General features: G+C 51.1%; 1 protein-coding gene across 1 annotated transcript; it reads right to left on the bottom strand.

The window, feature by feature from the left end:
- Positions 1 to 499: 499 nt before the first annotated feature.
- Positions 500 to 16,856, bottom strand: glra4b (glycine receptor, alpha 4b). Its single transcript, XM_030361273.1, has 10 exons — positions 16,319 to 16,856; positions 15,583 to 15,710; positions 13,829 to 13,896; positions 12,870 to 13,093; positions 11,244 to 11,326; positions 10,560 to 10,697; positions 9,845 to 10,059; positions 3,655 to 3,813; positions 2,106 to 2,201; positions 500 to 793 (listed from the first exon to the last, which is right to left on the bottom strand). Exons 1-10 carry the CDS (start codon positions 16,375 to 16,377, stop codon positions 521 to 523), a joined length of 1,443 nt encoding a protein of 480 aa, XP_030217133.1. The 5' UTR covers positions 16,378 to 16,856; the 3' UTR covers positions 500 to 520.
- Between the last annotated feature and the right edge of the window lie 717 nt (positions 16,857 to 17,573).

Here is a 17,573-nt window from a genome sequence, read left to right as displayed (position 1 = left end):
GGGGCTAGGTTCTTACAATGCATCCACCAGGTAGTCGTTACCTACGGCAACAGGGTATTTTGGTTCCATCGGGACCTAGCTCCCCGCGGCGTAGCTTCTCGTGGCGTAGCTCAAACACGGCGTAGCTCCCCGTGGCGTAGTTATGACGGCGTAGCTATGACGGCGTAGCTATGACGGCGTAGCTTCCCGCGGCGTAGCTCTCTGCGGCAAAGCTCTCCGTGGCGTAGTTACGATGACGTAGCGCCCCGCAACGTAGCTATGGTGGCTTAGCTTCCCGCGGCGTAGCTACAGTGGCGTAACTACCCGCAGTGTAGGGGAAGCCCAGCCCGGCAAGCAGGTCGGCAGGTCGGGAAGCTTCGCAGCGTAGTTCTCCGCGCCGTAGCTACGACAGCTAGTCCACACAGAAGTACAAGCCCAGGTCCCGGTGCCGCTGGTGTCCCGGTGTCGCTGTCCCGGTTGTCCGGTGTCCCGGAAGGTCCTGGCTGGGGGCGGGGGGGGGCGGCGGGGGGGGGGGGGGCTGTCAGTGCTTCAGCATCATGTCCTCGTGCCGCAGCACCTTGTAGGTGAGCCAATACAGGACGTTGAACATGAGGAAGCTGAGCGGGAAGGCGGCGCGGGACACTGTGTCGATGCGCTTGGCGCGGTCCACGAAGCGCCGGCGGATCTCGTAGAAGCCGAGGCCGGGCGGCAGGTCGGCGAAGACCGGCGTAGCGTCCATCTCTGGTACGGCGGCCGTCGCCATGGAGAGGCCGAAGCTGTTGAAGAACAAGCCCTGCTGGGCCAGCTCCTCCTCCTGGAGACACAGGGAAGAGACCCGGGTCAGCTTCTACCGCCGTACGTCTCGGTGAACCCCATCAGCTTCTACCGCTGTACGTCTCGGTGAACCCCGTCAGCTTCTACCGCTGTATGTCTCGGTGAACCCCATCAGCTTCTACCGCTGTATGTCTCGGTGAACACCATCAGCTTCTACCGCTGTATGTCTCGGTGAACACCATCAGCTTCTACCGCTGTACGTCTCGGTTAACACCATCAGCTTCTACCGCTGTATGTCTCGGTGAACACCATGAGCTTCTACCGCTGTACGTCTCGGTGAACCCCGTCAGCTTCTACCGCTGTACGTCTCGGTGAACCCCATCAGCTTCTACCGCTGTATGTCTCGGTGAACCCCATCAGCTTCTACCGCTGTACGTCTCGGTGAACACCATCAGCTTCTACCGCTGTACGTCTCGGTGAACCCCATCAGCTTCTACCGCTGTACGTCTCGGTGAACACCATCAGCTTCTACCGCTGTACGTCTCGGTGAACACCATCAGCTTCTACCGCTGTATGTCTCGGTGAACACCATGAGCTTCTACCGCTGTACGTCTCGGTGAACCCCGTCAGCTTCTACCGCTGTACGTCTCGGTGAACACCATCAGCTTCTACCACTGTATGTCTCGGTGAACACCATCAGCTTCTACTGCGGTATGTCTCGATGAGCAAGTCATGAACTTACAATAATAAATTAAAAGCCCTCATATTAACGATACACGAATACAGTGTATACATCAGTCAGGGTTGATGTACTTAAATAATTAAATACTTCAAATACACCAAATTTGTATGCTGAATGATGAATGAATCACAATGTGGTTTATGTATTATTCAAATGAAGAAGGCAAGTGGAGCATCAAACCCCACTCTGACCCCCCTGCCACACTCTGTGGTAGGGCGGGGTTGCATGAACCGTCTGAGATACGTACCCGTCTGGGGCATACTGGTTAAGGAGTTGGACTGGTAACCGGAGGGTGGCCAGTTCAAGTCCTGTCTGGTAGGCAAAATATGTGGACGGGGGGAGTATGTGCAGCACTCTCCTTACGTCCTCTTCCATGGATGAGGTGCCCTTGAGCAAGGCACCTGAAGCCCCCCCATCGGCGGGACTTCAGGGCGGCCCACTGCTCCGGGAGTGACGGTGTGTGGACCTCTGTGTGTGGACCTCTGTGTGAGCCCCCATTTGTGTGGATCTGTGGGTGTGTATGTTGTCACAACACAAGCTACCCGGATGGGTCAAAAGCAGAGAAAGAATTTGCCCCTAAAAGGGACAAATAAAGGATAGCTGAACCTACCCGGGCGCACACACTGCACGGCTGGGCCAGGGTACCCTGGGAGGCGCTGCTGCTCACTCGGTTGGTGGTCTTCCCCTTCACGTCAACACTGCCCTGCTGGGGAGCAGAACACCACCCGGTCACTACAGAACACCACCCGAATCACTACAGAACACCACCCGGTCACTACAGAACACCACCCGGTCACTACAGAACACACAGAACACCACCCGGTCACTACAGAACACCACCCGGTCACTACAGAACACCACCCGAATCACTACAGAACACCACCCGGTCACTACAGAACACCACCCGGTCACTACAGAACACCACCCGAATCACTACAGAACACCACCCGGTCACTACAGAACACCACCCGAATCACTACAGAACACCACCCGAATCACTACAGAACACCACCCGGTCACTACAGAACACCACCCGGTCACTACAGAACACACAGAACACCACCCGGTCACTACAGAACACCACCCGGTCACTACAGAACACCACCCGAATCACTACAGAACACCACCCGGTCACTACAGAACACCACCCGGATCACTACAGAACACCACCCGGATCACCACAGAACACCACCCGGATCACTACAGAACACCACCCGGTCACTACAGAACACCACCCGGTCACTACAGAACACCACCCGGTCACTACAGAACACCACCCGGTCACTACAGAACACCACCCGGTCACTACAGAACACACAGAACACCACCCGGTCACTACAGAACACCACCCGGTCACTACAGAACACACAGAACACCACCCGGTCACTACAGAACACCACCCGGTCACTACAGAACACACAGAACACCACCCGGTCACTACAGAACACCACCCGGTCACTACAGAACACCACCCGAATCACTACAGAACACCCCCCGGATCACTACAGAACACCACCCGGTCACTACAGAACACCACCAGGTGAACACAGAGCACCACCCGGTCACTACAGAACAACACCCGGTCACTAGTGAACGGGTGGTATCAAGCCAGAAACCACAAATATTAATTCTGTAGGCATTAAATACATACTGTAATTATTAAATGCATACTGTGAGTATTAAACCACACATTAATACATACTGTAAGTATTAAATACACACTGTAAGTATCAAACCACACATTAGTAAATACTAGTAGTATTAGAGCATATAAATAACCCATGACACAGGTGGCCCACTGGCTTTTAAATATTTCATGTTTCATACATATTTCATCATTTCCTATTAGATAACCATTTCTCTGTTAATGTAAAACAAAACTCAGAATCCAGAAATGCAGAAAGAAGAATAAACATACGAATATGTTGATACATGATGTCAACACATCCTTTTAATACAAGTCATTATTCACCCCTGGAGCTGCTTGAGCGAACATCATGCATTCATACATCATGTAGTCACACACATCCACAACAAGCCGAGCCCACTGTGGTCCTCTGCTCATCCCTTCACCGCTCTGACGCGATGTCCACCCTGTCACTCACTCGGGGACGAGGGCTGGGGGACGAAGGCTGGGGGGGGGGGGGGGGGGCACTCACGCTCTGTCGCTGCTGCTCCCTCAGCCTCCTCTTCCTCAGACGGAAGAACTCCTTGTGTTGCCGGGAGACGAAGTTGACGGCGGCGTACTCAAGCAGAGCGGCGAACACAAACAGCAGACACACCGCCATCCAGATGTCGATGGCCTTCACGTAGGACACCTGCATGGGTCACATGGGAGGAGGTAACCATGGAGATCACTCATCACGTAGGACACCTGCATGGGTCACATGGGAGGAGGTAACCATGGAGATCATTCATCACGCAGGACACCTGCATGGGTCACATGGGAGGAGGTAACCATGGAGATCATTCCTCTCGTAGGACACCTGCATGGGTCACATGGGAGCAGGTAACCATGGAGATCACTCATCACGTAGGACACCTGTTGTCACATGGAGGAGGTAACCATGGAGATCACTCATCACGTAGGACACCTGTTGTCACATGGAGGAGGTAACCATGGAGGTCCTTCACATAGGACAACTGATGAAGGTTTCCCCACCTAGGACACACGCACCAGGTAACTCCTGTCGGTGTCAGAACCCAGAGTCACTCCCCAGCTTCCGCAATAGACTCAAGACTCGCTAGTTCAGAGTTCACCTAGACTCTGATTAGCATCGTGTAGCATCTTATCCGAGCTATCTTTGTTGTATACGGGGAATTGGTGAAGCTAGAGGTTGTTAGTGCTTGGCACTTGGTTCTATGAACATCCTTACTGTACTGACAGCGATACGTTGTTTCTCTTTCTTCAGAAAAATCGACTAATGCGAGTCGCTTTGATTTAAAGCATCTGCTAAATGCCCTGAATCCGACCCAGTTCAGCAGACGCTTCCATCCAACGTGACTCACAGGGAGGCCAGAGACGTGCACCCAGAGAGGACAGCGCCGGTCTGGGGGCGAACCAGCGCAGCCGTCTCTCCTGCTACACTAAATCATCCGTTAGCACCGGCCTGAGTCAGAGTGACCTCCAAGGAACGATTCTGCCACGGAGCATTTGGCACGGCAGGCCTGCCACGCATGTAAACAACAACATAACAATGGCTACACGGCAGTCTGGGATGTTCTTGAAGGGGCATGGCTCTGTGTCCGCAGCTCTGGACAGAACGATTATTCCATATGGCCATAGCGCCATAACCATAGGTAGGGTTAGACAGTACAGAGACAGGTCATTAAGGAGCAGGTAGGGGTTAGACAGTACAGAGACAGGTCATTAAGGAGCAGGTAGGGGTTAGACAGTACAGAGACAGGTCATTAAGGAGCAGGTAGGGGTTATACAGTACAGAGACAGGTCATTAAGGAGCAGGTAGGGGTTAGACGGTACAGAGAGGTCATTAAGGAGCAGGCAGGGGTTAGACAGTACAGAGACAGGTCATTAAGGAGCAGGTAGGGGTTAGACAGTTCAGAGACAGGTCATTAGGGAGCAGGTAGGGGTTAGACAGTACAGAGACAGGTCATTAAGGAGCAGGTAGGGGTTAGACAGTACAGAGACAGGTCATTAAGGAGCAGGTAGGGGTTAGACAGTACAGAGACAGGTCATTAAGGAGCAGGTAGGGGTTAGACAGTACAGAGACAGGTCATTAAGGAGCAGGTAGGGGTTAGACAGTACAGAGAGGTCATTAAGGAGCAGGCAGGGGTTAGACAGTACAGAGACAGGTCATTAAGGAGCAGGCAGGGGTTAGACAGTACAGAGAGGTCATTAAGGAGCAGGCAGGGGTTAGACAGTACAGAGACAGGTCATTAAGTAACAGGTAGGAGTTAGACAGTACAGAGACAGGTCATTAAGGAACAGGTAGGGGTTAGACAGTACAGACAGGTCATTAAGGAACAGGTAGGGGTTGGACAGTACAGACAGGTCATTAAGGAGCAGGTAGGGGTTAGACAGTACAGAGACAGGTCATTAAGGAGCAGGTAGGGGTTAGACAGTAAAGAGACAGGTCATTAAGGAGCAGGTAGGGGTTAGACAGTACAGAGACAGGTCATTAAGGAGCAGGTAGGGGTTGGACAGTACAGAGACAGGTCATTAAGGAACAGGTAGGGGTTAGACAGTACAGAGAGGTCATTAAGGAGCAGGTAGGGGTTAGACAGTAAAGAGACAGGTCATTAAGGAGCAGGTAGGGGTTAGACAGTACAGACACAGGTCATTAAGAAGCAGGTAGGGGTTAGACAGTACAGAGACAGGTCATTCAGGAGCAGGTAGGGGTTAGACAGTACAGAGACTGGTCATTGAGGAGCAGGTAGGGGTTAGACCGTACAGAGACAGGTCATTAAGGAGCAGGTAGGGGTTAGACAGTACAGAGACAGGTCATTAAGGAGCAGGTAGGGGTTAGACAGTACAGAGACAGGTCATTAAGGAGCAGGTAGGGATTAGACAGTACAGAGACAGGTCATTAAGGAGCAGGTAGGGGTTAGACAGTACAGAGACAGGTCATTAAGGAGCAGGTAGGGGTTAGACAGTACAGAGACAGGTCATTAAGGAGCAGGTAGGGGTTAGACAGTACAGAGACAGGTCATTAAAGGGGACCTATTATGCTTTTCGACTTTTATGACCTATAAACGTTGTTATAATGATTGATAGTCATGTTTAACCATGCACAAAAAACGATGTAGATTTTCGGGAAACTCTTCCTCTCATCTGGGCACTTTCAGCCTTCTCTGTCAACGCTCGGTTTCGTCCTTCTCCGCCCCCTCGCCCCCCTCCTGCCAACCCAACTCCGTTGTGATTGGTTACCCTCCACGCGCGCGTGCGCGTGCTCCAAGGAATTTGGCCAGGCAGATTTGACCAGATTTGACCATTTCATATGCCTGGCAGATTTGACCAGGCATATGGGGGCGTGGCAGGAGTACGTCTACGTAGATGTTTCCCGGAAATGTGAACAAGTGAATCGTAATCGTTGTCCGAGTGTTTAGCGCTCTGCACAGCCACCCCAGACGGTCAGCAGGGAATACGTTGAAATGCATGTACGTCATTATTTGACACTTTAGTACGGTTAAACATGACTATCAATAATTATACCAACGTTTATAGGTCATAAAAGTCGAAAAAGCATAATAGGTCCCCTTTAACGAACAGGTAGGGGTTGGACAGTAATGAGAGAGATCATTAAGGATCAGGTAGGGGTTATACAGTACAGAGACAGGTCATTAAGGAGCAGGTAGGGGTTAGACGGTACAGAGAGGTCATTAAGGAGCAGGCAGGGGTTAGACAGTACAGAGACAGGTCATTAAGGAGCAGGTAGGGGTTAGACAGTTCAGAGACAGGTCATTAGGGAGCAGGTAGGGGTTAGACAGTACAGAGACAGGTCATTAAGGAGCAGGTAGGGGTTAGACAGTACAGAGACAGGTCATTAAGGAGCAGGTAGGGGTTAGACAGTACAGAGACAGGTCATTAAGGAGCAGGTAGGGGTTAGACAGTACAGAGACAGGTCATTAAGGAGCAGGTAGGGGTTAGACAGTACAGAGAGGTCATTAAGGAGCAGGCAGGGGTTAGACAGTACAGAGACAGGTCATTAAGGAGCAGGCAGGGGTTAGACAGTACAGAGAGGTCATTAAGGAGCAGGCAGGGGTTAGACAGTACAGAGACAGGTCATTAAGTAACAGGTAGGAGTTAGACAGTACAGAGACAGGTCATTAAGGAACAGGTAGGGGTTAGACAGTACAGACAGGTCATTAAGGAACAGGTAGGGGTTGGACAGTACAGACAGGTCATTAAGGAGCAGGTAGGGGTTAGACAGTACAGAGACAGGTCATTAAGGAGCAGGTAGGGGTTAGACAGTAAAGAGACAGGTCATTAAGGAGCAGGTAGGGGTTAGACAGTACAGAGACAGGTCATTAAGGAGCAGGTAGGGGTTGGACAGTACAGAGACAGGTCATTAAGGAACAGGTAGGGGTTAGACAGTACAGAGAGGTCATTAAGGAGCAGGTAGGGGTTAGACAGTAAAGAGACAGGTCATTAAGGAGCAGGTAGGGGTTAGACAGTACAGACACAGGTCATTAAGAAGCAGGTAGGGGTTAGACAGTACAGAGACAGGTCATTCAGGAGCAGGTAGGGGTTAGACAGTACAGAGACAGGTCATTGAGGAGCAGGTAGGGGTTAGACCGTACAGAGACAGGTCATTAAGGAGCAGGTAGGGGTTAGACAGTACAGAGACAGGTCATTAAGGAGCCGGTAGGGGTTAGACAGTACAGAGACAGGTCATTAAGGAGCAGGTAGGGATTAGACAGTACAGAGACAGGTCATTAAGGAGCAGGTAGGGGTTAGACAGTACAGAGACAGGTCATTAAGGAGCAGGTAGGGGTTAGACAGTACAGAGACAGGTCATTAAGGAGCAGGTAGGGGTTAGACAGTACAGAGACAGGTCATTAAAGGGGACCTATTATGCTTTTCGACTTTTATGACCTATAAACGTTGTTATAATGATTGATAGTCATGTTTAACCATGCACAAAAAACGATGTAGATTTTCGGGAAACTCTTCCTCTCATCTGGGCACTTTCAGCCTTCTCTGTCAACGCTCGGTTTCGTCCTTCTCCGCCCCCTCGCCCCCCTCCTGCCAACCCAACTCCGTTGTGATTGGTTACCCTCCACGCGCGCGTGCGCGTGCTCCAAGGAATTTGGCCAGGCAGATTTGACCAGATTTGACCATTTCATATGCCTGGCAGATTTGACCAGGCATATGGGGGCGTGGCAGGAGTACGTCTACGTAGATGTTTCCCGGAAATGTGAACAAGTGAATCGTAATCGTTGTCCGAGTGTTTAGCGCTCTGCACAGCCACCCCAGACGGTCAGCAGGGAATACGTTGAAATGCATGTACGTCATTATTTGACACTTTAGTACGGTTAAACATGACTATCAATAATTATACCAACGTTTATAGGTCATAAAAGTCGAAAAAGCATAATAGGTCCCCTTTAACGAACAGGTAGGGGTTGGACAGTAATGAGAGAGATCATTAAGGATCAGGTAGGGGTTAGACAGTACAGAGACAGGTCATTAAGGAGCAGGTAGGGGTTAGACAGTACAGAGACAGGTCATTAAGGAGCAGGTAGGGGTTAGACAGTACAGAGACAGGTCATTAAGGAGCAGGTAGGGGTTAGACAGTACAGAGACAGGTCATTAAGGATCAGGTAGGGGTTAGACAGTACAGAGACAGGTCATTAAGGAGCAGGTAGGGGCTAGACAGTACAGAGACAGGTCATTAAGGATCAGGTAGGGGTTAGACAGTACATAGACAGGTCATTAAGGAGCAGCTAGGGGTTAGACAGTACAGAGACAGGTCATTAAGGAGCAGGTAGGGGTTAGACAGTACAGAGACAGGTCATTAAGGAGCAGTTAGGGGGTTAAGGCTTCTAGTTCACCCACAGGTAGACTGCAGGCATCGGGGTTCGATCCTGCAACCTTTCCTCTGGGGGCCAAAGGCTCTAACCCCTACACCACCCTGCCCTCCTTAAAAGTGTTGACTTGAAGTTTCAAATCCTAAATGTTTTATAGCGGCCGTCACTATGGAGCAAAATGTGTTTGAAATATTCAGGATGTCAGAGGAGAACTGTTTTATCTTAGCCACCTGATGTCTAGTTCAGTCCCCCAAGAGAAAGAAGACCCGCCTTGGGGTTTAGTCTCAGGTCAGTGGAGTCCGGACCACTCCGCTAAGAGAGGCTTCAAGTGTGGGACAGCAAAGTCACTGTTCAATGATATGTCTCAGAGATGAATGAATGAAGGCGAAGCCTCTAAGCTGACATCAGGCTGACGTATGAGGGAGCAAAGGTTGGTAAACCGACCTATCGGACAGTACCATGAAGAGAACGCATGGAGTGAACCCCTCAACACTGAGGGGAACCCTCTCATGATCCAGACTAAAGGGGATGTTGTACCCCCCCCCCCCCCCCCTTAGCCTCTGTCTCCCCTATGATGGAGAAGGTGTTCAGACCCCTCTCCCCCCCTGAAGAGCTTGAAGAAGGTTTTAACCGTACCAAACTTGTCAGCTGAAGTTGTATTAGAAATCATCCGACCAACCAATCAACACACCGGTTAACCAGTCAACCCTCCAGTTAACCAGTCAACACACCGGTTAACCAGTCAACCCTCCAGTTAACCGACCAGTTAACCCACAAGTTAATCCAACAGTCCGCCCCCCAGTCCCCCCACAGGCCGCCCCCCCCCAGTCCGCCCCCAGTCCCCCCCCCGGGCCGTACCTTGGGCAGCGAGGCGCGGGACCCCGAGCTCTGGGTGGTCATGGTGAGCACGGTGGTGATGCCCAGGCCCACGCGGGCAGGCGCGGCGTCCATGTTGATCCAGAAGGACACCCAGGACAGGATGACGGTGAGCAGCGAGGGGATGTACATCTGGATCAGGTAGTAGCCCATCTGCCGCTCCAGGTAGAACTTCACCTCGATGCAGGTGAACATACCTGGGTACAGGTGACCCAGGGGTGGTTAGGGAGTCAGAGGAGCTGTACTGTAGTACTGGACGGACAGGTGAGGATACCTGTGTTGTAGTTCTGTGTGGATAGACAGGTGAGGATACCTGTGTTGTAGTTCTGTGTTAGAGCACAGGTGAGCGTACCTGTGTTGTAGTGCTGTGGGAAGGACAGGTGAGGCTACCTTTGTTGTAGTGCATTGTGGGAGGACAGGTGAGCGTACCTGTGTTGTAGTGCTGTGGGGAAGACAGGTGAGCGTACCTGTGTTGTAGTGCATTGTGGGAGGACAGGTGAGGCTTCCTGTGATGTAGTGCTTTGTTAAGGACAGGTGAGGTTACCTTTGTCGTGGTGCTGTGTTATGGACAGGTGGGGTTACCTGTGTTGTAGTGCATTGTGGGAGGACAGGTGAGCGTACCTGTGTTGTAGTTCTGTATAGAGGACAGGTGAGGTTACCTGTGTTGTAGTGCTGTGTTAAGGACAGGTGAGGTTACCTGTGTTGTAGTGCTTGGTGCAGTACCCATGGCCTTTCTCCTCCTTCAACACAAACTGAGGGAGCATGAGGTCGTCTGCGACCTGCACCGGTCCGATGTCCAGCCAGTCAAAGACCAGGTCGTTCATGGTGTAGCCGACTGAGAGGGGAGAGAAGGGCTATAAACACTGCTGACAGAGTGTGAGCTCCACAGAGAGTGAGCTAAACATTGAGTGAGCTAAACAGAATGTGAACTAGACAAAGAGTGAGCTAAGAGCAAAATGTGTTAAAATATGTAAGAGGCCAGCAGCTATGTGAACTGTTTTACATTTTTTGACCCGTGGCCGATTCAAGTTTGAAATAAACGGCGTGTGAGCTGAACAGAGAGAGCTAAACAGAGAGTGAACAGAGTGAACCAAACAGAGTGAGCTAGACTGAGTCTACTGAACTGAGTAAACACAGAGAGTGAACAGTAAAGAGAGTGAACAGTAGACAGAGTGAGCTGAACAGAGTGAGCTAACCACAGAGTGAGCTGAACAGAGTGAGCTAACCACAGAGTGAGCTGAACAGAGTGAGCCGAACGGAGAGTGAGCCGAACGGAGAGTGAGCCGAACGGAGAGTGAGCCGAACGGAGAGTGAGCCGAACGGAGAGTGAGCCGAACGGAGAGTGAGCCGAACGGAGAGTGAGCTGAACGGAGGGACTCACAGCTCTCCAGCTGCATGGTGCAGACTTGGCTGTCCATGGGGAAGTTCTTCAGATCCATGGGGCACGAGAGGATGAGCGTGAGCCTGGAGATCAGACGGCACAAACCCCCCAGGACACAGCGTTAGCACACGGAACAAGGCTGCACTGCACGGCACATACAGTGCCTTCAAGGGCTGATGTTATGCCACCATTATGCCATCACAAGGTGTTTGAGAACATCAGCCTTTTTATGTGTTTTGGTGACATCACAAGTGGGGAGGAGTGCCAACCAAGAGCTATGTTGGATATATAAGTAACATTTGCTACAGCCCACTGAGTAGTCTGGTAGACTGATCTATTCAGCATACGTGTAGGTGGACACTCCTTTCCACTTACCCACTTATCACACTCTTACCTGGCGGCACAATAGGATAATATAATAATATCACCCCTTTAGAACGCCATGCACAGATGCAATATACGGTTACAACACAATATATGACATACAAAGCAATGCGATAGAAATGTCAGAATCTTATTACGATTTGTACAGTTAAATGGTAACTTGTGCGTACTTAATGTTGCTTAGCGACAGATAACCCAACGTTGAGTCATTCGTTTCCAAGATCGCAATTGAATCACAGACCGAATCGGTTTAGAGCAATTTACATCAGGGAATAGTTGTAGTCCTAACATTTAATTAACTTCTCCCATCACTGACTCAGACTCGTTAATAGTGAGCATCCTTCCTGTACAATGAGCTGCCAAGAGGGAGTCGTAAAGCTGCGTCCCAGATCGCTCAATCCAAGACCACAGCCCAAACATGTTTACTCATCAGGGAACAAACCTGAAGGACTTCTGCAATTTATGATTCAGGTAGATTATTATTATTTTTTTTTAACAAGATAATTCAAGAGAAGATTCAAGACTAATTCAGAGAAGATAATTCAGAGAAGACAATAATATGGCTTCTCAAAATACTCAAATTTAAATAAAAAATTCTCTCAAGTTATGTATATTAGTATTAGTAATTATATTTATAGGTATATCTACCTTTATATTAGGGTGTATATATGAGTATGTATGTAGTAGATATATGCAGTATGTATATATTTTGTATATATGATGACTAGTATTGTACTAGTGGCCTACATTATGATCAGTTCGGAAGGACATGATGACACACATCTGTGTTTTCCTCAAGCGGTTCTGCGTTGGTGCACGCACACGCACACGCACACACACACACACACACACACACACACACACACACACACACACACACACACACACACACACACACACACACAGCGCCACCCCCACCCTGAGATGTCAAGACGTTCTCCTCACCCCTAAGTGGGTCAGGGTCCTGGAGCTGCTAAATGTTGCGGCTTTCTGTCCGTAAACTGATCTTCATGTTGTGGGGTTTGTGCTGAGAATGAGCAGTCCTGTTTTAACACTGTTAATGGAGAACTTGTTCTGGGCTTTGGTGGGATTTCATGTTTTGGAGAAAACTTAGTTTACAGCTGATTCTGTGTGAACCAATTTGAACCAAGGTGGAGATGAGGGGTTGATGAGGTTGTGAGTCAGTGCTGATGAGGGGGTGAGTCGGTCCTGATGAGGGGGTGAGTGATGAGGGGGGGTCACCTGATGCTGTAGAGGACGTTCCCGTTCTGGAAGATCCTCAGCAGCTTGTTGTCGGTGGTGACCTCGTGGAAGCTGGCACCCTTCTCGTTGGCGAAGAAGAGGTCGGGCTTCCAGATGGAGTCCAGCATGGAGGGGTCGAGGTCCAGGGAGTCGTCGGGGTACTCCTTGTAGGCCAGCCGCGGGTCGTTCCACTGCTGCCGGAGAAACACGTTCAACCGGTAGTCCTGCGGTGGAAGATGGGTTCAATATACTGCAATACACAGTATACTGCAATATACTGCAATACACACACATATATATATATATATATACATATATATATATATATATATACACTCACAATACAGTACTCTACACAATACAGTCCTCTGCAATACAGCACACAATACTGTACTTTATACAATGAGGTACTTTTAAAATACAGTACTCTCTGTTGACATCGTAGTGTTTAAATAATCCTTTCCGGTCTTTATTTTAACACGGTTTTGCTCTCCGCGACCACGAAGTGACATCGGGCGCTGGAGTGAGTGAACGGTTCACGCTTCATCTCACCGAGTTCTCTCACTGTTCACCGTCAAAGCCAGACTTTAACCGACAAACAAAACAAAGAACACTCTGTGCCGCTGAACACAACGTGTTGGCCTGGACTAAAACGGCCCGGAAATAAATGATTCATACAACTCTTCAAAAGCACCGTACAGGTTTGCGCGAAGCCCCGACTCAGTCTGCGTGTTCTGTGTGGCTCCGTGACCCCAGAGACACTCCTGCACATCGTTGGATCAAATTCAGGATTTTGACTGTGTTGTTTTAAATCTGACAGAAAGACTTCCCCTCAGACAGGACCTGAATCCCGCTCTCGTAAAGTGAGTTATGATGAGTTATCTCTCAGCGTTCACGCCTCAGCGACCAGCCGTCGCTGGGAGGGTTGGGGGGGGGGGGGGGGGGGGGAGACCTCTCACCATGGTGGTCTCCGTGATGGAGCCGAAGCTGTTGATGAAGAGGTTACACGTCACATTCACCGGGGGGCCTGCGAGGAAGAACAGTAGGTGTCGATGAGTCGTCATTACCATCATCATCATCATCATCATAATCATCATCACCACCACCACCACCGCCACCAGCACCACCACACACACACACAAACACACACACACACAGACACAGTTTAACAGAGATAAACAGCCCAAAACGGTGTGTTGTGATTTCCAGCACAGCGTCCATCTGTGGATCCAGCGGAGCTGAATATTTCAGAAAGCGCCTCCATGACTTATTGAAGCTCCTGTAGCTACATTAGAGTATATATAGATAATCAGGAGGGCTTCTCTCCTGCACCGGCGTTGGGAAGTGGGCCAGGTATGAAATATTCATGTCCCTCCAAGCCCGGTGAGGAGGAAGAGGAGGACGAGGAGGAAGAGGAGGAAGAGGAGGAGGAAGTGGAAGTGGAGGATGAAGAGGAGGAGGAAGTGGAGGAAGAGGAGGAAGTATCTGAACCATCTGAAGTGAACTGGGTCTTGGGGTTAGCGGCGCGGTCGGGACTTGGCGTCTATAAATACGATAACCTGTGGCGACGCTCTTCAATGAGCAGCAGCTCGATTAACCCCACAGACCGGAGGACTGCAGGCAGCGCTCTGCGGAGCTCAGAGACCAGATGAGCGGGATCAGTGCCGCACCGCTGGAGCCGCACCGCTGGAGCCGCACCGCCGCCCCACACCTGGTGGGCAGAGGGGGCGGGAACACTGGAGGGAGCGCTCTGGAGGGAGGGAGCGGCTCAGGAGGGAGGGAGCGCTCTGGAGGGAGGGAGCGGCTCAGGAGGGAGGGAGCGCTCTGGAGGGAGGGAGCGGCTCAGGAGGGAGGGAGCGGCTCAGGAGGGAGGGAGCGGCTCTCTAAGGAGGGAGGGAGCGGCTCTGGGGGGAGCGAGCGGTTCAGGAGGGAGGGAGCGGTTCAGGAGGGAGGGAGCGGCTCTGGAGGGAGCGAGCGGTTCAGGAGGGAGGGAGCGGCTCTGGAGGGAGCGAGCGGTTCAGGAGGGAGGGAGCGGTTCTTTAAGGAGGGAGGGAGCGGTTCAGGAGGGAGGGAGCGGCTCTTTAAGGAGGGAGGGAGCGGTTCAGGAGGGAGGGAGCGGCTCTTTAAGGAGGGAGGGAGCGGTTCAGGAGGGAGGGAGCGGCTCTTTAAGGAGGGAGGGAGCGGCTCTCTAAGGAGGGAGGGAGCGGCTCTTTAAGGAGGGAGGGAGCGGCTCTTTAAGGAGTGAGCGGTTCAGAAGGGAGGGAGCGGCTCTTTAAGGAGGGAGGGAGCGGCTCTTTAAGGAAGGAGGGAGCGGTTCCTCCAGGAGGGAGTGGTTCTTTAAGGAGGGAGCCGTTCAGGAGGGAGCGAGCAGTACTTTCCGGAGGGAGCGGCTCTTTAAGGAAGGAGGGAGCGGTTCCTCCAGGAGGGAGTGGTTCTTTAAGGAGGGAGCCGTTCAGGAGGGAGCGAGCAGTACTTTCCGGAGGGAGCAGTTCTTTCCGGAAAGAGCGGTTCTCTCAGGAGGGAACGGTTCTTTCAGGAGGGAGAGTTTCTTTAAGGAAAGAGCGGTTCTTTCAGGAGCGAACGGTTCCTCCGGGAGGGAGCGTTTCTTTAAGGAGTGAGCGGTTCTTTAAGGAGCGAGCGGTTCTTTAAAGAGCGAGCGGTTCTTTAAGGAGCAAGCGGTTCCCCTAGGTGTGATACCCTTGCCTCGTCATACCTTTGAAGTTGGGTCTGATGCGCGCGTCGTAGCCGGAGGTCCGGCCCATCAGCTTGTCCAGGAAATCGGACGGAGACGGGGGCTTAGGGGTCCTTGCCGGGAACTTCAACTCCTTACACACCCCCGACCTGAGAGAGAGAGAGAGAGAGAGAGAGAGAGAGAGAGAGAGAGAGATGTATTTATAACTGGACCGACCCCGCAGACAGAAAGATGAACAACCTAACTAAACTAAAACCACCAGGCTGAACAACAGAACGACAGATCTATATATCAACAGTTCAACGGAGCAACAGATCACAGAACCGGTAAATAACTTGATATCACCGCTCAGCCAAGAGGACCAGCGACAAACCAACCGCTGCTTTACCGTTGGAATTAGAGTCGATGAATCGATGAATTGTATAAATCATGTTAGAAGAAGTGTGTTTCCCACAGTCCAAATATGCATAGAACTTATTTAAATGTCGAATTAAAGGGAATGTCATAGGGGTTCATTTAATTTTTTATATGATATTTGTGAAATATACGATTTCAAAGTATATTTACACGATAGGTGTACAAACCGTTTGGAAAACGATCATCTATCCCCGGAAGATCTGAGATAAATGCGATTTCTACAAAGCAAAGCCAGTTTACATACAAAAGTGACCATACACCCCAAACGAACCGATTAAAGAAATCGAATAATCAACAGAAAAATGTTTAATAAAATAGAACCCCAGTTTAGTGATCTGACCTGCTCTCCCGTAGCACCAGACAGCAGAGCAGCAGCACGACGCGAGTGTTGGAACGCATCCTGACCGAGCATCGCTCCTCACATCCAGAGCGGAGAGCGGGGGGTCTGACCCGTCGGACCCGGGGCTCCTCTCCCTTGAACCCGGGGCTCCTCTCCGTGGACCCGGTTCACTCCACTTCGGGACTCTTTCGAACTCGGGGCTCCTCGCCACGGATCCGGTCTCACTCCACTTCGGGACTCTTTCGAACTCAGGGCTCCTCGCCACGGATCCGGTCTCACTCCACTTCGGGACTCTTTCGTACCCGGGTCTCCTCTCCGCGCACCCGGTGTCACGCCACTTCGGGGCAGGTTTGAATCCGGAGCGGTCGCTGCAGGTGTGAATCCGGAGAGGTTGCTGCAGGTGTGAATCCGGATTGTAGCTGCAGCAGAACCTTAACCCTATCCCAGGGAGTTGTGGGAGTGTGTGTGGGCTTGTGTGAGTTGAAGCTCGATGTCTCGTTCCGCTCCAGGAGTTTCTGTGCGCTCATCTGCAGAGACAGCGCCGTGTGTTCTTTTTTTTTTCTACTTCGGGTCATGTGACTCCAAGATGTTTTATGTCCACATTAACTTTTAATGGAAGCTCCTTGATTTAAAACGGAGTCTCAAAAAAAAAACACTGAAAATGAAATGATGGATTTAAAATGTTGAGGCCTACTTTTGAAGACACGTGTATTTGTGAATATAGTGTGAATATGGTCATGTACAATAAAAATGTGTGAATTAAATAAAGATGCACAGGTTACATTTCTCTATATAAAGTCACCAACATTTCCTCGAAGGTCACTTCTAAAGGACCAGCCGGTGATGGGCAGACACCTGAACGAGATCCATCTCCACGGAGACTTGGATCAAATCGTGACACCATAAAGACGACATAAACACTCAGCGGACAGCAGGGACTCTTGTTTGCGGAGGCGCCGTCACCCTGAAGCAGAGATAAGCACGCCGGCCTCGCATTGTTAAACCCTGCGTTGGTCCGACCGGGCGATGCCGGGACGCGGCCCCTCACGCTGCGCTGGGCCGGGTTTAATGCGACGGAAACCTCGGCTGCTTGTTACTACTCGGCGCTCCCAGAGCCGCCACGACGCTCCGATGACATCGAGGCAGCATGTCAGCAGTAACAAGATGTGTTGGAGCAAACACAATGTGCCCTACATGGAGGAGGAGGCGGCCGCCGCGGCGGAGGAGCCTCCACCCGGGGGCGGAGGAGGGGGAC

This window comes from Gadus morhua, chromosome 7 (genome assembly GCF_902167405.1).
Source record: "Gadus morhua chromosome 7, gadMor3.0, whole genome shotgun sequence".
Lineage (NCBI taxonomy): Eukaryota > Metazoa > Chordata > Actinopteri > Gadiformes > Gadidae > Gadus > Gadus morhua.
Note: the sequence above shows the minus strand (reverse complement) of the source record. Positions and strands in the feature narration are given on the sequence as shown.